Below are 22,348 nucleotides of genomic sequence, written 5' to 3' on the forward strand. Positions count from 1 at the left end.
CCACCGTTGCCGCCACCACCACCACCACCACCGCAACCACATGACCACTGCCACCACTGTCATACTACCACCACCATCACACCAACACCACTACCGCCGCCGCTGCCACCACCACCATACTACCGCAACCACCGTCGCCGCTGCCACCACCATACCACCGCAACCAACGCCACCACCATCACACCGCCGCCGCCGCCACCACCACGACCATACCACCGCAACCACCACCGCTACCACACCACCACCGTCATACCACCACCAATTATTATTATTATTATTATTATTATTATTATTATTATTATTATTATTATATAACGAATAACACCACTACCACTACACCACCATCACCACCACCATAATATTTTTGATATATTATTAGTTTTTTTTTTTTGTTTTTTGAAAAACTTAGCTATTTTTTATTATATTTAAAATTAATATTATATTATTATACATGTTGTAATATTCTAAATAAAATAATTAAAATATTTAATTATACAATTCTACTCATTTTCCAGAAAATGAACTAAACACAGAAAAACAGTTTTCCATAATGCAACCAAACACTGGAAAGGAAAATATTTTCCGGAAAATGACTCATTTTCCAAAAGTCATTTTCCTGCTTTCCAAATGGACCCTAAAGTATGGGACTTACCTTAAGTTAATGGGGGGTTTTATAAATGAATTGTTTTTTTTTTTTTTTTTTTTTTTAAAATTTTGGTCAATTATTAATCTACATTCACATTTAGTGAATAATTATTATCTTGTACCAGAAGATCACTCAATTTTTACTATTACTCTCTTAGTCAATTCATCGCACATGATATTTTTAGTACGATTTATCTCTATAGTGTAATTTATGGGTTATTACATAATGTACATTATGTAAACTATTAGATAACCCAAAAGGCCAAAAATGACTAAATATTGTATAAAATGACAATTTTGCCCTAAATGCAACAATCATAATACATGGAGATGAAATGTGAAATTATATAATAAAGGCGGGACAAAAATGTAAATAAATATTTAATGAAATCTGCATCTTCAAGGCAATCGAAATTTCGATCAATCGTTTCGGGTATTGGACTGGGTCGGGTCGGGTCGGATCGGGTAATTAATTATGGGTTCTCCGGCGCTAAATCGTAAATCTCCTATAGACACGCTTCATGGTTCATAGTTCATACATTCTCTTCTAATTTCCTTTCACAGAGAACCTGTCGTCTCCGATCAAACCCCGTTGCTTCGTCTCTCTGATCCTCTTTTTGTGTGTATCTATCTATCTCTTTCTCTAACCCTTCTATTAGTAAGTATTATCTCTCTCTCCCTACATTTCTGTATAAGCCGTGTACATGTATTCCTAGATCACAGCGTTCCGATCAATTTGCTAGGGTTTTTTTAGTCAAGCAGAATTCTTTCTTCTGGGTTCTATTTTATTTGGCAAGTAATTTCGATGGTATCCGGTATTTGTTAAAATTATTATGCTGTTCTTTAATCGTGTAAAAATCGGTTGTGTTGGACTGTTGGGTGTCTATTTTAGAGCTCGAAAAATCTGTGGGTAGCTTTGCAGCTGGATGGTAACTTCTATATTTGATACTGTAATTAGAAAGCAAAAAACTTTAGGGAATATTGAATATACAAAGAATATTCACATGGTTGTAAATGGATGTCCCTTGGTATCTTCTTTTGTTGCATTGTAACTTATTGGACATTTGGACAATTGGACTTCCCCAATCCAAAATAGAAGGAAAGATAAATTTGAAAGGAGAATTAGCTTCTTAGGTGACGGATCTTATGACATTGGCATGCATATTGCTAGAGTTGCCTCTGCTAAGTTAACTTAGCCATTTGACTTTTTTATTGCAGTTTACTAGCTGAACTAGAGTTGGAAGGTCATATTGATCACAGTGTACATTATATTTCAAGGATGAATATGCAGCCAGTTGTGCAGACAAGATCTTCTGCCAATGGATTTGGTCGTCGCAGAACGGGTAGAGAAACTGGAATAAAGTTGCAGAGTGCAAAAACAAATTCCAGTCGATTGACAAGTGTAGGTGAGAGCTGGTGACTACAAACAACTAAGCATTTAATACTCTTTTTAAGTTTCAATAGCATTAATGCTGAAAAAAATTCCAGGTCAAAAGGGAGATTCTGAAATCCCTTCACGTGATCGCCTTGTATATATAACTGCTTGCCTTATTGGACATCAAGTGGAAGTACAGATGCTGGATGGCTCCGTCTTTTCAGGGATACTTCATGCAACTGATACTGTTCAAGATTTTGGTATGTTAAAAGACAAAACGTGTTCATTTATATTCTATTGTTGATGGCTGGTTCATAAATATTATTTTGAAATATTACATATGTGTTGGTAATTTAAATTGGTTTTGAAATATAATGCTTATTTTTTGAGCTGAATTACTTCAGGCATTGTTCTGAAGATGGCACGCTTGATTAAAGATAGTTCTCATGGGCCCAAGAGTAATTCACAATCTCTTAGCAAGCCTTCTTCAAAGACATTCATAATACCATCTAAAGAGCTTGTGCAAATTACTGCTAAGGTTTTATTATTTTTTTCCTCTCAGTTTATGTATACAATTAAATTTTAAATTACACATGTAGACATTTAATTTGTCAATCACAAGATTTTTAGTTTAACATAATAGTTCTGTTGCTTGCATGGAACAGGATGTGCCTGTAACTTCAGAAGGATTCAAATATGACTTACAACAGGAAGCACAGCTGGATTTAATGACAGATTCTTGCATATCACAGTCCCGGCAAGTTGAGGTGGGGCGAGAGCTGGAACGTTGGGTACCTGACAGTGATGCTCCTGAATGTCCCGAACTGGATAATATATTTGATGAGCATTGGAACAGGTTAATAAAGAACCTCTTATTCCATTTTGGTGGATGTTTTGGCTGTGTAAATATTAAGAAGGTTGCCTGATATTATGGTTAACAGCTTAAAGCTCCACATTTTCTCTCTAGAACTTAAAATCATTATCACTGCATGTCTTTTCTTTTCTTTTCTGGAAAAATTAAACACACTATGTGAAGGAAAAAGTATAATACTTTGTGGTTTCTAATTATGTAACATGTTGGGTCTTTATTCTAGCCATTTTCAAATTAGCATTTTTCTTAGCTGTCCCTTCATAGGTCAGTTCCCTTAAAAAGGTGGATGCTGAATGCTTTTAACGTATTATTTCTGTTTTATGAGCAAGCCTCTTCATATATGCTTTTCTTCTAATAATGAATTACATAATTATGGTGAAGCTGAGGCCAGGAACTAGATACCGGAGAGATACTTGTATGGATGGGCAGGGTGATAGTGTCTGTTTCATTGTGCTGCTTAGATGCACTATTTGTCTATGAAATGATCTGAAATAAGTTGATAATCCCATTTCATTAATGATCTTCCCCTGTTATGTTTGATTTATGCGCTTGGCCTTCATTTATAATAGGGGCTGGGATCAATTTGAAGCAAATGAAACACTATTTGGTGTAAAAAGCACATTCAATGAGGAGTTGTATACAACAAAGCTTGAGAGAGGCTCTCAGACAAGGGAGTTGGAAAGAGAAGCTTTGAGGATAGCTAGAGAAATTGAAGGCGAGGAAACCCGTGATCTTCACCTGGCTGAGGTAAGAAGAGCCTCACATTCTTTTTTGCAAACTATTTGTTTTATTTTTACTCTCTATTGTTTTATTTTGATTTTCTCCCAACTTCTGTAATAGGAAAGAGGACATCAACTTCATGGACACCTTGAAATTGATGAGGAAACCCGATTTTCATCAGTCTTTAGGGGGGTTGATGATAGTGGATATGATGATTGTGAGGAAATTTTGTTGGACTCCTGCAATGATGAAACATTTCAGGGTATCTCTAATTCTGTAACGAGGAAGTCGTTCATTGGTATTAGCAGCAACGAATCTGATAATGGAGCTCAATGCCTATCAAGAACTTCAACCATGGTATAACTATCTTGACCTTGATTCATTGTCATTGCTTTAATTACAAAAAAAAAAAGCAACTTTTTCTTCCTTCATATCTAGATTTTGTTTGTGTTTCCTTCATCTGTTTTATGCAATTAGTTTTAATCAAGCCACTTGCAATATGTGCTCAGCAGAATAGGAGAATTAGGTACTTAAGATGGGAACTCTTTCTTCCTTCATATCTAGATTTCCTTTGTGTTATCAACTACTCTATGCAATTAGTTCTGGTCATGCCAATTGCATTACATGCTCAACGCTGTAGCAGATATAGCTATTTAAGATAGTGTAATATTAAGCCACGATGTTTAATGTTTTGGGTATCCCTCTATCATCTTCTTTCTTTCTTCCCTCTTTTTTGGTTGTAAAGCTAGGTTTGCACTTCAAGGATACCCCCTTGTCAAAATGTGTTGGTTATTTCACTATTTTTGGGGTCATTTAATAAAATTCTGTCTTAAATTGCAATACTGAAATTCAATTTTGAAAATTTAAAGTTATATAAGATTATAAGAAACTAAATAAAACTGCTACTTGCCTCAAGAATCTAGGACTTCACTAGAAGTCAACATTTTAAGGAAATATATGTCAAAAACATTGATGAAGGATCGGTTTAGTTGACATCCAGTAAGAGAGAATGCCACTAAGAATGAGGCAGATTCTATACTCTTCTCTTTTTGACCAACATTCTTCTTTGTCTTCTTGCCACTTTTGTTCTCTCGGAGATGGGAGATCTTGGAGGTTGTGGGTTCTGTGACTCATGTTTCATGTCCCCAATAGCCAACTACAAGTTCTCATTTTCTCCCCCATAGTGTAGGGGCACTGAATCCTTTCCCTAGTCAAAGAATGTGATATCCCCTATCTCACCTACCCATCCAGCAGCGTATGTCTTTTTGTGATTTAGATATCCCATTATTGCTGTTTATTTACTACTGTTTTTTCATTATTTTGCTCCTTTTTCTTCATTTATATTTTACTATTGTTTAGTCTTGACTACCTGTTTCTTATTGTCTCTCTTTTCTGTAGGATGAAGCACAATCTTCCTTGTCAAGTACTAGTAGGGATGTTTATTGGACTGGTATTGATGATCAGGCTAAACAGTTGTCAGCTGATCATGTTCCCATTACGGAGGAGCGCAGGTTCAATTTGTTTTCCATCATACTTAAATGCTATTATCTCATTCCAGAGTGAATGACCCACTTGACTGGACAGGAAGGATATGGCAACAGAATATAAGATGCATCATCATTAAAATTATCACTCTTAGAATATGTCCCACATGCTTTGTTCAGGGAGTAGAGATGTGACTGCATAAAGTAGGTTATCCTGTGATAAAATTGGTAAAATGAGTATAAGATTCTTTGCTTTATGTGGAATTGGGTCTTTCAGATGGGGAAGGGAATCCTTCTTCGACTCCAAGGGAATGCACTTTATGTCTTTGTTTTTATGCAAAAGTAGGTGATCTTTCTAGGAAATCAATAATTATAACCTCTGTTGCTGTGAACTCTGTTTCAGGGCTCATGAGATTCAGCCTAGTGGACAAGAGGGAACTAGTAGCTTTGATGAGGATAATGTGAAGCAAATGGTGAGCTAAAGCTCGATGTCTATCTTTATTGATGTCTTTGTACTTCATTGTATTGCTCGTGTGCTTTTGGTAATCAAAGAATTCTTGACCGTATACAATTTATGCAGTTGGCTGAAGAGGGTGAAAAGCTGAAGCCTGAGGGTGAGTATACCGTATCCTTATAAGTAACTCTCTAGAGCACATACAATTACTTATTCCTGGACCAGGCTCTCTAAGTTGTCCTAGTTAGTAAATGGCTCTGATTTGATGTCAACTGTATTATGTAACTTTCTTGTAGATGATTTTAGGTGGTGGTTATTGAAATTATTATTTTGAATACTTGTGCAGATCTAAAACCATTTCAAAAACTTAAAATTGATAGCTCTAGTAAGTGTGGATTGCCATCAGATGTCAGTGCATTGCATGTTTCAGCCGAGAGTGAGAAGATAAACTCTAGTGCTAAATCAGAGGGTGCAGTGCCTTCAAAAACTCAGGGTATAAAATCTGCTAGTTGTGCCTGGCCTAGTGCTGATGCAGGGGGTACAGCCTCATTGACAACTGGGACTGAATTGTCACGGAGCTCATCTGTGAGTTCATTGTCGTCAGAAAAGTCAACATTGAATCCTTATGCTAAGGTGAGATCGCTACTAGTTTGAAACTCAATGTTTATGTTCTAAAAGAATTACTATTACTTAAGTCATTGAGTAATATTACTATAAGTGTATAAACCTTCATAGTTTCTAGTACATATTATTTTTTCATGTACTATATGCAAGAAAACATAGTTTCCCTTTTTTTTATTTTTTTATTTTTTCTGTTTCTGCCAATTGTCAGGAGTTCAAACTAAATCCTAATGCAAAGAGTTTTGTCCCATCTCCAACACCTTTGAGACCTGCATCTCCAGTCTCGGATGGTTCCTTATATTATCCTGCTAATGTGGCTGCTGTCCCTCACATGCAAGGCATGACTGTTGGCATTGGGGTAAGTAGTAATCTGGCAAGCCAAATTTATGTCTGTTTGTTTTAATTGCAGAGTTACATCAAAGCATATAAAATTCTTATAGAAGTTCAATGGTTTCTTTTTAAATCTATCTTGAATTTATGGATTGAATCCTTATATGGATCATTATGTCATTTGCACATAGTATGCCATTCAGTGATTGCCATTTGTCATTGCTACACTGGAAAGTTAAACATATTTGTGTCAAGAAACCAGTACAAATTAGTGGGACTGTTGTAGTTATACTTACCTTTTAAAACTCAACTTTCTTTAATGCAATTCTATTGGTTCTAACCTATGGTATTTTGGTACATTCTCAAAAGTGCTAATTACATACCATTTGCAGATTGCACCACCCTTTACTGGATATCAGCCATATATTTATAATCAACAAGTTACACCGGCTCCTCAGCCATATTATCATCCGAATGGACCTCAGGTTTGTCTCCTTTTGTGGAGTATTTTATCTTTTGTTTGTTTAGTAGTTTTCATGCTTCTCAAGGGGAACTTGAAAAGTGTGTAAAATTTTTATCTACTAATTTTGCAGTATGGACAGCAGATGTTACTTGGTCACCCTCGTCAAGTTATGTACATGCCAAACTACCCTCATGTAAGAAATTAAATGTTTAGCTTTAATTATTACTGATTTTTCTTTATCAAGTAATTCTTCTTGTCAAGTTACTGAGGTAGTCTTAACCATCCAACCATCTACTTGGTTGTTTTACTAAAGCTAGATTAGATACTCCAAGGGTCTTCCATCTGTATGACTGTTACTCTGTTAGTATATAATTGGTGCACATACTCCACTGTATAACTAAGCCTTTTTTTCTCAATGCAATATAGTTGCTTCTCCTTGTCATTCAATTGTATTGAAGTTTCCCATCTGGTCTGAAAAATTTTCAAACCCTAATACAAATTGTGAAGAATATAACTCTCGTGATGACAGTATGTTGAACCCACGTCCTCCTTAGTCCGGTTGTTGCTTATACCCAACTTAAATTGATTACAATTGAGTGTTTAGAGTCCAGACTTCAGCATTTCTTTCCTTTTGGCAAGTAGGATATATTGGTTTGTGTGAATGAGAGTAGAAACTCAGTAACCTTTTCCAATAGAAGTTCATCTTACTCGTCTGGAGTTATGTCTATTCTGAGCTGATGAATGGTGGGGTCTTGTGTTTGACAGGAAATGCCGCACAAGGGAAGAGATTTTTAATGAGATGATTGACACAATGTTTCTGCAATGCCTTGGGCAATTGCGGTTATAGGAAATAAACTTCTGACACTTTGACTGCTTGGAACTATTTTTTATGTATCTTTGGTGAGCACTAGATAGCTGATAAGGGGTTCCAACATTTCTCTTAGCGTCGTTCCAGGTGATGGGAAGTTTGTTATTTCATGGTTTTTTAAATTTTTTTTAGTTTTATTTATTTTATTTTTCTTTAAAACACAGATGGATCAAGTGTTCTGTTGTTGAACTTGTTTTCTTTTTAATTTAGTGGATAGATAGTCTCAGGTCATTTGTGTAACTTAAAATCCCATGCGTTTTGGCTCTTTCATTATTTTCCGGGTAAACAAGTGTATAAGATAATAGAGGTTGAATTCACCTCCAGTTTGGTCTGTGCATGTCATTGCAAGGCAGTTAGAGGTTTGTGTTGCGCATGTTTTTCTTGTACTAGTATCCTTTGCAAAAGCAGTCTTTGTTTTTTAGGGTATCCTCATTCCCTGTAATTCAAAACTACCGATTCTGGACAATCCTATTCAAGTTGGTCAGGCTATTGGTTTGATCACTGCAAGGTTCTAAGTTTAACTCTTAGTGAAAGTGACATATTGGTCTTTTTGATTTGAGCTGGCTAACTATGAACAATTTAGATTGGTTTATTTCTTTGTGGTCGTTTGCCGACTAGATTCACAAGGTGAAGTTTACCTAATGAACACATTCAGGTAGTTGTTGCCATCATCTAAAAAAAAAATTATTTGTGGCTCTTTGTTGATTAGAGTCACGATGTTTATCTAGTGCACACATTCAGGAAGTTGTCTATGTCATTAAAAAAATCCTTCTAACTAATAATCTTAAAATTGCATTTTAGTAATAAAGTTGCATATATAGAATACGGTTCAAATGTAAATGGTGTCCTCGTGTGCGAACGTGGGGGTGAGATGAGAGCCATTTTAATCTTGTTAAGATCAACATTTAGGATTAACAAGGATTAGAAAAAAATGCGGTGACAATTTGATTTTTTGCATCTAGGTCAAATTTAAAGTGCGTGGTTTTCATTCTTAAGGTGTGTGATTTTTGTGCGTGTGTTTAAAGTGCATCAGTTGTTGAAACTTAAGTGCGTCGATCTAAAGCTTTAGGTGTGTGATTTTCCTTCTTAAGGTGCGTTGATTGTGTGCTTAAGGTGCGTGGTTTTTGTGCCGTGTGCTTAAAGTGCGTCAGTTGTTGAAACTTAAGTACGTTGGTCTAAGCTTTAGGTGTGTGATTTTTCTTTTTAAGGTGCGTCATTTGTATGCTTAAAGTGCGTCGGCCTAAAGCTTTAGGTGCGTGGTTTTTCTTCTTAAGATGTGCTGTTTTCCATCTTAAGGTGTGTTGTTTTTATCTTAAGTTGTGTTGTTTTTTTCCTTCTTAAGGTACGTCTGTCTAAAGCTTTAAGTGTGTGAGTTTCGTTCTTAAGGTGCATTGTTTTCTTTTCTTAAGGTGCTTTGTTTTCCTTCTTAAGGTGCACAATTTTTACAGTTTTTTTTTCACTCAACAGTACAATGGTGCTTTTTCGTTTTGGTTTTCAAGTTCAAAATGATTTGATCAAGGTTTTGTTGTTTTCAATTATCTAATTCAAAAGAAAAAAAATGATAGCAATATTATAACAAATAGTGGAGTTGTTATCTTTGAAATAAACCTGAAGAAGATGGATGCATTAATTGAGGATGAACGTTTTTTTTTTTTAAATTTTCATTGATTTGAGCCATTGATCTAAATTTAATCAACAATTTAGATCTAATCCCATCGTTCACCTGAGAGCATCTGCGCACCTGATCTCAACCCTATATATATATATGATTAACTACAAACTTGTTCTAAACATGTCCTACTCCTTACATACTAGAAATCAGTGATACACAGGGAAAAAGAAAACAAATCGGTACGGGAAAGATGGGGTAGTTTGCGATAGGGAAGCGATCAGTAGGATCGTTTAGGCTGATACCAGATTAGAAAAGATAATTCATTCAATTCAAACTGAAACCAATTACACGTGAGTATATCTAGTCTCACCACTAAACACTCCTAACTAATAGACTAGAACTATAAGACTAATTCTAGAACCACACAAATACTAACTATGTTACATGTAATCAAATAATAATAATAATAGTAACACTAATACAAAAATCTTTCCATTATAGTTTTCACCAATGAAATGATTAATCCCAGTAAGTGGTGAATACACACAAAGTGTTAGTGGTGGGGAACATATACAGGATGATCCCTGCTTCTGCCTCTGCCTGGGTAACTCCCATCCATTCCCTATTCCCTATTCCCTATTCCCTTCACATTATATTGTGAAGTTTTCTAGGAACATACATATGTGTACGGTGTACCTATGCATATTGTTTTCATCACATCATTCACCACTAACTCACGCGCAATTCATCTACTAATATCAAAATTTGTTTTACACAAATATTCTTAGCCCGTCACGATTCAACTATGAGTTTAAATCATCACGAGAAAAAAGATCAAATAAGTCCCTAAACATTACCTAAAAAGTAAATTAGGTTCTTAAACTTTTAAAAGTACAATTATGCCCTTTAACATGTCATATTGAGTCAATGAGGTTCAAGAATCGAGAATTAACCTGCTATTGCATGTCATTTTGATTCTGGCGACTGCCAACTGCCAGAGAAGGCGACCAGTTGGTGGCCTTCTCCGACGGAAGGCAACCAACTGGCCGCCTTCCTCGGCAGAAGACAACCAACTGTTCGCCTTCTTCATGGAAGGTGACCATCTGGTCGCCTTCTCTTGGTCACCTTTTGTCGGGGTAGGCGACGAGTTGGTCGCCTTCTCCGATGGAAGGCGACTGGTCGTCATGGAGAAGGCGAACTGTTCCGATTCATGGTTGCACAGTTATAGTCAACCACCATATCACCAATTGTACTATTGCTTTTAATTTGCTGGCCCTATTATATAATGGCTCACCTGACTTTCACTGTAAAAACATGAAGCCTGGTGACAATGACAATCCACTAAACAAATACTCATCTACTCATCTTTACTGCAATCCAAGTTGGTAGGCTGGTACCAAAACTTTGTTGCTGTGAATAGCAACGAGACTTTTCTGTTGGTCGCAAACAAATTTTCTTACATTTATTTCTTAAATTTTGTACTTCTTGAATTATTTTTATATAATTATTAAGTCCACACTACTTTTTTTTTTTTTTTTGCAATCCATTAATTTATGATTTATAAACATATATTATTGATGGAGTCATGGGACCGCGGGAGCCCATTTTAGTGGCAAAGTCTTAACAAAATAATATAAGAGATGCTACCAGAGTATTAAACCCAAAACCAACCCACCAAGCCACTACTCATCTTGTGTACTAGAAGGTAGAAAACTCCACTTATACATAGGAAGTGCACTGAAAGCAAACGAGTGGGGGAACACGTGTACGACCAATATTGAAGGAAGCTGAGGTTGTACGGAAGGTCTTCAACAATATATAAGACGCCCTTATTCCCTCGTTAAGACATCATCTATTAGCTCACTTAATCCCCCTAGTCCAGTGGTATGAGTTCCTAACCTTCAACCCATACGCCAGAGTTCGACTGCACATGTTCCTAATTTCTACCTGTTTTATCCATGTTCCCTTTACACAATCAAACCCGAGATACGCCAAAATAGTCAAGTTACAAAATGAGCATTCCCTAGACGTATAAGAGCGCTTTAGCCAACAAGGAGGGGATCAGTCAAGTTCGCGAGAGTCAGTTCCTGACCCGAAGAAGGTGAGAGGTCCAATTGGCACTATAGCCGTCGGAGGAGAAACTACCATCGAGAGTTGGACCTAACGTCTAATCTTTTAGCCCGGGAGACTGCTAGCATAATCTGCGAGTGTCCTACCCAGCAGCTGTGGGGGACGTAGCCCGGCCTGCACCGATAGCCGACCGCTGACCCGAACACTTAAGAAAATCATCATTTTACCTCGACTTAGCACTACACGAGCTGGGAGGATGGCAACGCCAAGGAGGGGGCCAGGTGCAAGGGTTCCGAGGCCGGAACTAGGGCCAAAATGAGGGAACACGTCATGAAGGGAGCCCGAACTCATTCACGAGGAGACCAACGAGGCTAACCAAGAAGCCAAAAACAAAAATGGACGCGACAGTGAACCCTAGACATGGTAAGTGGTACCAACGGGTGTTGGAAGCCCCGCAGCCTCGACGAGAGATGCTACAATAAACAATAACACCCAAAGGGACTCGTAGGCTGGATATGTAGTTCGAGGAGGTAATAAAACAATTTTCAACTTCATTTTGTACCCTAGGCTCGGAAAGCACGCTAGTGGGCCTAGAAAAAAATGTGACTAGATTTGCAGGCAGCCCGAGAAGGTAATAAAAAAATATTTTTTTTAGTTATTTTCTAACTACTTTTCACCTCCTTTCATTTCCAGTACTGAGCCCACAACGCATGGTAGGCGGCCAAAGAGAAGAAAAAAGTCTCGTACGGGGTCCGCAAAACAAGCGGAACATACGCATCATCACCAAGGCTTGTAGGGTAAGCAGTTAGCGTGCAAAAAATCTCGTACGGGGTCTGCAAGGCAGGCAAAACGTACGCGTCATCACGTATGCTTGCAGGGTAAGAAACCCAGCTTGCAAATAATCTCGTATGGGGTCCGGAATGTAGGCGGGACATACACATCATCACCTGGGCTTGCAAGACAGGGTATGCAGCCCAACATGTGTAAAAAGTAAAAAGAAAAAAGCTCAAATCCATCTTCTCAGCGGTTGACATATTTCTATCTCACTTCTTTGCGGTCAACATATCTTATCCCACTTTGCAATAGTTGATGCTTTTAATCACGCATTTCAGTGATAGATTTATTCAGCTTCTTAGTGGATCGCTAAGTTACCCCTCGAGGTGAGGCATCTCACTGAGCCCGCACGAAGGGAAGCCAGGAAAAATCTTTCTTTTTCTTGTAGGGTACGTGTGAGAGCTAAATATTCCTGACGAATCGTGTTGAAAGAAGGCGGTAGGGACTATCAGGAGTTGAGAGGGCCCATGCGTGTACAAGATCTTGAGTGTCTATACTTTCTTTGCCCGTCAAAGACAACCAAAGAAAGTAAGGGACTCTGATGGGGCCATGGGACTATAGGCGCCCATTTTATTGGCAATGATCTTGAGCTTGGATAAGGAAGCATGGAGCAAAATATATAACTATATAAGAGGTGCTACCAGGGGTATCAAATCCACAACCTCCCACTTAGCAACACACAACCAACCCACCAAACCACTACTACTCATCTTGCGTATTAGAGGGCAGGAAGCTTCACTTATGCATGTGAAGTGCACTGAAAGCAAAGTAGTGGGAGACACGTGTATGGCCAATATTGAAGGGAAGCCAATGCTATACAATTTTCAACCATCCGAAAGGTCTTCAACAATATATATGGCACCATTATTCTCTCCTTAAAACATCATTCCTTGGCTCACTTAATCCCTCTAGTTCAGTGGTACGAGTTCCTAACCTTCAACATACACCAGTGTTCGATTACCATTAGCTAGGATATTATTTTTAGTTCATTCATTGGGCTATAGCTTATCCACAATTTTACTATCCTATATTTTAATTAATTATTTATTTCTGTACTATTTATTTATTATTTGTGCCGTCATTTTGGGACAGTATCTCGAGCTTTGTACGCACTCTATTGGATCTAGCATACTGAGCAATAATACTATTATTTTCATACTTCTATTGTACTTTTATACCCGATTTATGGTGGATCCGGTCTTGACAAAACCATCAATTATATATTATAAAAGTTTTTTTGTAAGAAAATTATAAATAATAATGTATTATGAAGGGTTTGTAAGAGTGTATTCAATTTCTAATTTTAATATGGAAATGTTTATAAATGTTTGCCATACAAATTTTTATATATAAACTCGTATGAAAATCATTTAAAATTGAAGTACATACACCCCTTTACTTTTTTTTTTTTGAAATAATTATGATTCTTTACAAGAAGTAGTATATATTCTATACTTTCTCAAACATTTTCAGCTCCAAAAATCTAAACCCCCATCCATCGGGGTTCAAACCTTTGACCATCCACTTAAATGAATAACCGGGATGTCATTGCACTACATAGTAGTTGACATACACCCCTTATTTGGCTAATAAGCATATTTTATATCACCGAGTAAATTTGTATCATGGATCACTACTTGTTTTAAGCAAGTAGACCAACTCTCTTTTCAAAAACCAATCTGCATTAAACAGATATAGATTCTCAACAGGGAGTTCCAATGAGATGACTATCATATCAATGAAGAGAATGATGGACTCCTGAATCCAGATTCCCAACCCCTTCATTTTCATACCTACAAATTAAAATTCAAACATGGTGGGTCCAAAATAAAGTGCTAAATATGCATGCCCATTTTAAATTGACAATAATATTTGAAATCCATTTCTCCTTGGTTTCTTCCTATAAAAACACCACAACCCTTCCTCAAAAAGGCCATCTTTAATTTCATAAGTATATTGCTCTACCCCTACCCCTATCTAAAACACATGGGGAATTGCATAGTTCCACAGGCAAAGGCAAAGGCAAAGGCTATCAGAGTGATGAAAACAGATGGGAAAATCCTGGAATATAAACCTCCAATCAAAGTCTTATCAGAATTCAAAAGCCATGCAGCCATCTCTGATTCACCTGCAAAAAAGAAGAAAGTCAAGTTTGCAGATCAGGTAGAAGAAGAAGAAGTAGTGGGTCAACAGGTGATGAGGATTAAGCTAGTCATCAGCAAGCAAGAGCTGAAATCAATGCTGAGTGGAGAAGGAATATCTCTTAGTGACATTATTGTGTGTCATCTTAAGAATGAAGGAAAGTGGACTGATCAGATCAATAGAAATGATAATGTTGATGATGATGATGATGAAGTTTTCTCTAAGGGGTGGAAGCCAATGCTTGATAGCATACCTGAAATAATAGACTATGCTGCATGAGATATTATCATTACTGTTACAAAGATATAGCTTTTCATCTTCATTATATGTATGCACAAAAAGTATCTTAATAACTCTTGTCTGTAATGTCAAAAGACTTTTAAGTTACAAAAGAAACAGATCGAGAAAATGCAGATAGATAGATGTTAATGTGCATGAAGACCAATATGGCAAGTGGCATGGGGTACGCGTATATATGTTTCCAAATTATGATGTGATGTTATGATAGCTAGAAGTTTATCAAAGCCATTAATAGCATGAAGGAATCTCACCTTCTTGCATTCAAGTTAAATAATCATTGCCTCGGGTTAGCATAGTGACTGATCACCTGACTTCAAATCATGGCTAAAGGCGACAAAGTGAGGGTTCGAATCCCACCTCAAATATCATTGGAATTGGACTCCCCAAGTTGGAGTAGCCTGTGGGTTGGGCTCCTTATATGCCCATAGTAAGGCAGGAGACTGACGTACTGAAAGGTTGGACTACTTATGTCCATAGTAAGGCAGGAAACTGACTGAAAGGTTGTTCATGCGACACTTGGACGAGGAACTAGAGACTACTAGGGTTAGTTTTATGTAAGTTTGGATATTTATGTATTAAAAAATAAAAAGTTGAATGATCATTTTCCGCTACCTTTTGTCTGCCTGCTAACTGCACTACTCATTGTTGAGTATATAGCCATTAATGTGTAATCCAACTATTAGCTTAGACTTTTAGTTGAGATGGAGAATTCTCGTCATCATCATGCTATGCCCATTGTGTTGGTTGGTGAGTTAAGTGTAGATTTAGATAGAAAGTAATGGAGCAACTGCTCATAGTGCAGCTGGTAAATGCCATCATCATATCTTCTAACGCTTAGTAATGATGATTTTGGGACACATATACGTAAATCAATTTCACAAATATATAACTCATCATCAGGCAGTTAGTGCTAATTAATTAGGCTGCTAATGTAATTACAACATCATATCGTTTCAACTAATTAAGGTAGAGTTAGTTACTGAAACTAGAGAGTATAATGTTCATTTCACTTAATTAGCTTGATCAAAGTACTCTTAATTAAACACAATTTCTAAATGAGTTAATTCCGAATTTAGTTCTCTAACATTTTAAGTTTTAGTCATTGACTTTAAAAACTATCAAATTTAGTTCTTAAATATTGAATATTTTCCAATTTTAATCCACTAGCTATTGACATTTCCTTGTGGGAATCATTAAGTATAAAATTACAAAAGTCATCACCGTTGCGCAAAAATTATTTCTTACAAGCGGTAAATAAAACCTTAATTTTTTTATTCTAGCAGGCATAATTTTACCCATAATGTTAATGATTCACACATGAAAAAACTAATGATGGATTAGAATTGGAAATGATTCAATACATAATGACTAAATCTGATAATTTTAAAAGTCAATGACTAAAATTGAAAATGAATGATAGTTAGAAGACTAAATTCATGAATAACTATGTATGAATTGTCACAAAAAATATCAGTTGATGATCCTTTTGTAATAAAATAAAATATAGATGACTATTTTAAAATTTTGAGAAATTGTAAGGACAATCGAAGAAAACATATTTACCTGCGCAAACTATGTATATATTGGAGAGTTAATTCCAGTAATGGTCCTCCGACTATGTTGATTTTTCACAATTGGTTCCCGTCTTTTAATTTGGACAATTTAGACACTTGACTATCAAAATCTTTCTAATATTGGTCCTTCCATTAGTTGAAAGTTAAATGGATGTTAGTTTGAGGGGTAAAGTAGTCATTTACGTGCTTAGAGTATAATTCACGGTCTTTCCCCTTTTCCTTGTATTCATTCCCTACCGGAAAATTGCCGCTGGGTATCCCTGTAATTCAAATCCGCTTCTCTTGGAGATTTGGAGACGAAGGGAGTGTAGTAATGAAACAGCCTTCTTATCTAGCTCATGTGGCTTTCATAGGCCGCCTCCCTCCCTGCTTCGCTTCAACTCATAACGTACTGGATTTTGTACAGATTTCCAGCCCTGTGCGAGAATGGAATCGTCGTCGATGGTTAGGACGGCTTCTATCTAGCTCATATCTCCTAGGTCTTGTCTTGTGGCTCCTAATTCTGGGAAACTTTGTTGCAGAATTTGAAGAAGGGTGTCGGTTGGTCCGAGGTACAGGGAGTTGAACATGACTTGTACGGTGTTTTGGGGTGTTTGTCCGAGTGCGATTATTCTTATGAAGAGTTCTAGGGGTAGCTTTGGGCCGATGGACTGCCGTTTGTGTACGAGGTTGGTGGCGTTTTGGTCCGGAGTTTTGACGATGTTGAAAGTCGTTGCGGTTTGGAGAACATCGATCAACCAATTGTACTTTCCATGAAAGAACCACCCTGAATGTATTCCCTCTCCCTCCTCGGATCGCCAGAACAAATCCTCCCCCATGGATTTCATGTCCAAAACCTTCCCCTTTGCATCAACCAAACGCGCATCCACGACATGATCCGCCGCGAGCCCGTGTTTTCTGAGCATCATCCCATAACCGTCGCCGCTAAAGTTCCCTCCAACACCAATGGAGTGGCACACGCTCGCCGCAAACCCAATAATTTTACTCTTCTCCGATATCCTATAATACAGCTCCCCAATCGTCGCGCCGGATCCAACCCACGCCGTCTTTTCCGCATAATCAACGGTGACGTTATTGAAATTGATCAGATCAAGAACCAAGAACGGGTTTTGAATCTTCTGATCAACCTACTTGGTGTACGAGAGCCCTTCGTAGTCATGGCCGTCGCTGCGGAGTGTCCGAGGAATTGAATCGGGTATTCTTGATTGGGTACTGTAAGACGGATAAGAAGGCTGTTTCATTACTATACTCCCTTCGTCTCCAAGTCTCCAAGAGAAGAGTATGTTAATTACAGGGATGCCTCGTCTCATTTTCATCGCCGTTGCCGTTGTCACTTTCTCCGTATAATTTCCCGGTAGGGAATGAATACAAGGAAAGGGGGAAAGACCGTGAATTATACTCTAAGCAGGTAAATGACTACTTTACCCCTCAAACTAACATCCATTTAACTTTTAACTAACGAAAGGACCAATATTGAAAATATTTCAAAAGTCAAGTGTCTAAATTGTCCAAATTAAAAGTCGGGGACCAATTGTAGAAAATTAACATAGTCGGAGGACTATTACGGGAATTAACTCATATATTGGACAAAACGACTTTTGAATTTCTGCTCTCTAATGTTTGGATCTCCAATGGATTCCGTCGTTGAGATCTGGTCCCATGGATCCGCCGCCGCCGGCATTCACCTCCGTAATCTCTGGCCGAAGCTTCAGCTGCAGCCGCAGTCGCAAGCCACGGTCTCAAGAAGGCCTTCTCGGCGACATTCCGGGATCGGACTTCATTTTGAGTCTTGATTTTGATTAAGATAAGATGGTTTTGTCCTACATACATACTGGACTGCCTTGCAAAATCATAGACGACATCTCCACGCTGCTCTTGTTGAATTGTCAAAAGATGGTCAATAAACGATCCTCACCTCTCAACCTGCATTCTAACAATAGAAGACACCCCATTAGCCTCTAGTTACTATACAACAAAAGAAGAAAATATGTGAATGCAGGTTCACGTTGATTTCTGGTTTAGAATAATGAAACTTAAATGTACATTATGAATTATAAAAATGTATATTGCAACAAATTGCATGAAAAAATAAAATTACACAAAATGAGTGTCATTTTTTGAATCATAATTTACACAGCTATTGTACATATACACCAAAGTTCATAGTGGACCGTGAATCGAGTTGCATGGTCTAAGAATTGGTAAAAGTGAAGTTGTAAATAAAAGCCGGAGAGGGGAATTAGCAAGTGGGGCAAATTATATTATAGATCAGGGTGTACCTTGCATTGTAGATCCTAGTCAAAAATAAGTAAATAATCTCCATATTCTTATTCCAAACGGCTGAATCTCCAACCCTAAGGGTCCCCACACTCCGACCCAACATAGCATGTGGGAGTATGTAAATCACGGTGACTCAATGGGCAAGAGATCATGCGAATCAAACCGAACCTTCCAAATAACCTCCATATCCTGTATTTACGATTGACACATTTTGTATCTGCCGTTAATAATTTTTGTATATGTAAAAATGTAACTATCATATTATGTATCAGTAATTATCAAATTATTTATTTATAGAGTAAATACTCAAAATGGTCCCTCGACTATAGCTAAATTCACAAATTAGTCCTCGACTTTTAATTTCAACCAATTAAGTCCTTAACTTTGTAATTTTAACACAATATGGTCCTTCTGTCTATTTGACCGTTTGTTGACTGTGATTTTTGAGGATATATATGTAATTTCATGGTTCATCGTCGGTTTTTTAAGGGTCTGGTTGTATTTCCAGATCGCACTATTACATTTGAATCCACTGCCAAAAGCAATCTACCAAATCCGGTCGCCTTTCTTCATCCTCCCTTTGAATTCAATGTAGTTGAGTTCGTACCAGAGCGAAGAAGACGACGTGTTTCCGAACCAGTGCAACGTCATCCTGGAAGCCTCCACGTGCTCCGACGAGAGTTGAAGGTTCTTATGGAGATCGTTGATCACGGCCAACAAACGGTCAAATAGATGGAGGACCAAATCGTGTCAAAATTACAAAGTTAAGGACTTAATTGGTTAAAATTGAAAGTCGATGACCAATTTGTAAATTTAACTATAGTCGAGGGACTATTTTGAATATTTACTCTTATTTATATGTACAAAAATTATTTATTATAAGTATAAAATATTTTAACTGAAAATATATAATTTTTGTATCAGGATTCCCAATAGCATTGTGAATCCGTGACCAAGTGGTAGTATGGAACCGGCCCAATTTCCTTTATTCCAAAATCGCGGCGGGTACGCAATAAACCCAAACCCCATTCTCTCCGTCTCTTTACGCAGTCTCGTGCACGAGGAACCTCACCTCCGAGGCCAGTATCTCCGATCGCTCAATCTCCGGATACCTAAACCCTAGCTTTTTCATCTCACACCCGAGAGAGAAGAGGATACCAGACCAAGTGTTGCCATGGCGTATCAACCTGGAGCTCCGAATCATAGCGGCGGAGAAAACGATCAAGACCTCCACAATCGGCGGCTCTATAACCCTTACCATGACCTCCAGATCCCAATCCAGACCGTATACAAGCTCCCCACCACCCCGGAGTTCCTATTCGAAGAGGAATCGCGCGTGCAACGGCGATCTTGGGGCGAAAACCTCACCTATTATACCGGTATCGGCTATCTCGCCGGCGCCTCCTTCGGGGGTGCTAAGGGGTTTTATCAGGGCGCCAAAGCCTCTGAGCCCGGAGACAGCTTGAAGCTCCGGGTCAATAGAATCCTGAACGGGTCGGGTCTCAACGGCCGCAAATTTGGTAACCGGGCGGGCGTCATAGGGTTGCTTTATGCTGGGATGGAGAGTGGCATGGTGGCGGTTAGAGACACGGATGATGTCATCAACAGCGTGGTGGCGGGGCTAGGGACTGGCGCGCTTTACAGGGCGGCTGCGGGGTTGAGGTCGGCGGCTGTGGCCGGAGTTATCGGCGGCGTGGTTGTTGGCTTGGGAGTCACCGCCAAACAGGCTATGAAACGATATGTTCCCATCTGAGCTTCTTTCTCTTCATCATCATCTTGTATTTCTGTAATTTTGATGATATGCATATGCTTGAGAAATTGATTCTCATATTATTCATTCTTGTAGGTGTGCCACAAAAAAGGTGCAAACTTATCTACATTTTTTTGGCTAATATATTCAAAATTATTTGTAGTGAACATTGTGATCCTGAATAAATTTAAACCAAACAGGTGCAGGTGCCATCTATTGTCTGTTTACTTCAAAGTTTTTGTGTGTGTGTGTGTGTGTGTGTGTGTTTAGAGATTCTTGAACTGAATGTGTAGTTTTGGCAGGTATTGTAAGATTTATTATAGTTTATGCATGATCACATATGTACAGCTTTGATGACATTAAGCTGCAAAGGTCATTTTGTGTGGAACTTTGCTCTGAAATAAGATCCTCTGGTATTCTTCCATTATCCCTACTCTTTATATATTGTGATTCCAGCTAGCCTGTGTAGATTCCAAAGAGATGACAAGCTTGAGATGTGTCATGTGTGTTGAGCTAAATTGTGTTTTCTCTATCTTTTGGGTTTGATTTTTGTTCCCTTGCTCTAGGCAGAGAAGAGTTGGTAGCTAGTGCACTGCTACATTCTGCAATGTTTTGGATTGTTCGAGTTCTCCTCATTGGTTCTATCTGCCTCTAATCACTGTGAATCGTTTAGTCCTGGTATTTAGTGCTTATTTAGCAGGAAGTGGTTAGAATCTAATTGTTTGCCCAGTCTAGGGCAGTTGAGCAGTTCTCATAAAATCCATTGTTAGATGAAGTTATTTGAGTGGGTGAATTTGCAATGCTGAATTTCATATTCAGGTGAGAGCATACACACACACACACACACACATACATATATAGAGGTTTATGTTCATGGGAGAACTTACCTTATTGTGTGAACTTGAGAACTTGTGCAATATCTAATGATGCCAGTACATGGTGCAAGGAAAAAGTCAACGCAAGACACGTGCACAACGTGTGTGCATTGTGTTATACATGACATGCATAGTCCATATTAGTTCTCATAATCACATGTTAATATAGGTTCTCGTATGAATATATATATATATATATATATATATATATATATAAACAAACATAAATGTGTAGCACATGCTTCAAATGCAAGTAGGTAAAAGGTCTATTGTAAGTCAGTCTTAATGGAAGGCCAAATACTATTTCCTGGAAAGTTAACTGTATTTGGCATGAGGTAGATGTCAGAATTGACTGATGGAGTATGTGTTTTTTTATTCTAGATCTTTGGTGTTTTGGGAACCATTGGGAAGTTGTAGGTGAATGGAAGCCTCCCCTATCAAGCAAGAAGGAAGCGCAATTGCTGGAGAAAACTAGCAAAGTCTATTGTTGCCACGCCATGGGAACGAGATGCTTTAAATAGGAAAATGTTTTATGGAAAATGAGTCATTTTTCAAAAAATATTTTCTTTTCCCGTGTTTGGCTGCACAACAAAAAATTGCCTTTGTGCGTTTAGTTCATTTTTCAGAAAATGAGCACAGTATAAACAATGCTCAGTTGGCCAAACTGGTGTCGCACCGGAAACCAATCTGGCTGACTGGTTTTGAAAACCAGTCACGCCGACTGGTTTTAGTGGTTTCAGTCGGCCAGACTGGTTTCCGATGACGGGTTTTCAATAGCTTGTTCTGGTAGAGCAACAAAGGCGTGGTAGAGAGGGCAGACCGAAAGGCTTGGAAAATGACTTCCCCTCGAAAAAAGGGGAAGTCATTTTTCTAAAGAGTTAATACCCAAAATCGTCTTCGACTATAGTGGTTTTTCTCAAACGACTTTGGTGACCTAATATCGTCCCAGACTTTTGTGTTTCGCTCAATTTAGTCCTCCATTTGTTATTCCGTCAAATTGGTGTTAAATAAAGGGACAATTTAGTAATGTCAATATTGATCTCTCTTTACTTTCAACTTGTGAAGTGTGAAATTCCTCTT

At 38.0% G+C, this 22,348-nt stretch overlaps 3 protein-coding genes across 6 annotated transcripts; all 3 read left to right on the top strand.

Moving 5' to 3' along the window:
- Positions 1-1,104: 1,104 nt before the first annotated feature.
- Positions 1,105-8,125, top strand: LOC109192574 (polyadenylate-binding protein-interacting protein 3-like). Of its 4 annotated transcripts, none has more exons than XM_019343266.1 (15): positions 1,105-1,303; positions 1,864-2,051; positions 2,134-2,280; positions 2,425-2,558; positions 2,686-2,876; positions 3,461-3,638; positions 3,732-3,968; positions 5,010-5,122; positions 5,499-5,568; positions 5,676-5,709; positions 5,896-6,182; positions 6,382-6,528; positions 6,893-6,985; positions 7,094-7,156; positions 7,729-8,125. In XM_019343266.1, the coding sequence occupies exons 2-15, from the start codon at positions 1,925-1,927 to the stop codon at positions 7,756-7,758; spliced, it is 1,851 nt and encodes a 616-aa protein (XP_019198811.1). In that variant the 5' UTR covers positions 1,105-1,303; positions 1,864-1,924; the 3' UTR covers positions 7,759-8,125. The 4 variants fall into 4 exon arrangements, with proteins under 4 accessions (XP_019198811.1, XP_019198813.1, XP_019198814.1 ...); XM_019343268.1 differs by having other exon boundaries at positions 5,956-6,182; XM_019343269.1 differs by having other exon boundaries at positions 5,980-6,182.
- Positions 8,126-14,325: 6,200 nt separating this feature from the next.
- On the top strand, positions 14,326-15,058 carry LOC109192456. Its single transcript, XM_019343107.1, has 2 exons — positions 14,326-14,371; positions 14,405-15,058. Exons 1-2 carry the CDS (start codon positions 14,334-14,336, stop codon positions 14,766-14,768), a joined length of 402 nt encoding a protein of 133 aa, XP_019198652.1. The 5' UTR covers positions 14,326-14,333; the 3' UTR covers positions 14,769-15,058.
- Positions 15,059-19,612: 4,554 nt separating this feature from the next.
- Positions 19,613-20,593, top strand: LOC109192455 (mitochondrial import inner membrane translocase subunit TIM23-1-like). The gene has a single exon (XM_019343106.1). The coding sequence runs from the start codon at positions 19,818-19,820 to the stop codon at positions 20,394-20,396; it is 579 nt and encodes a 192-aa protein (XP_019198651.1). The 5' UTR covers positions 19,613-19,817; the 3' UTR covers positions 20,397-20,593.
- The last annotated feature ends 1,755 nt before the right edge of the window (positions 20,594-22,348 follow it).

Source organism: Ipomoea nil, unplaced genomic scaffold (genome assembly GCF_001879475.1).
Source record: "Ipomoea nil cultivar Tokyo-kokei standard unplaced genomic scaffold, Asagao_1.1 scaffold1770, whole genome shotgun sequence".
Lineage (NCBI taxonomy): Eukaryota > Viridiplantae > Streptophyta > Magnoliopsida > Solanales > Convolvulaceae > Ipomoea > Ipomoea nil.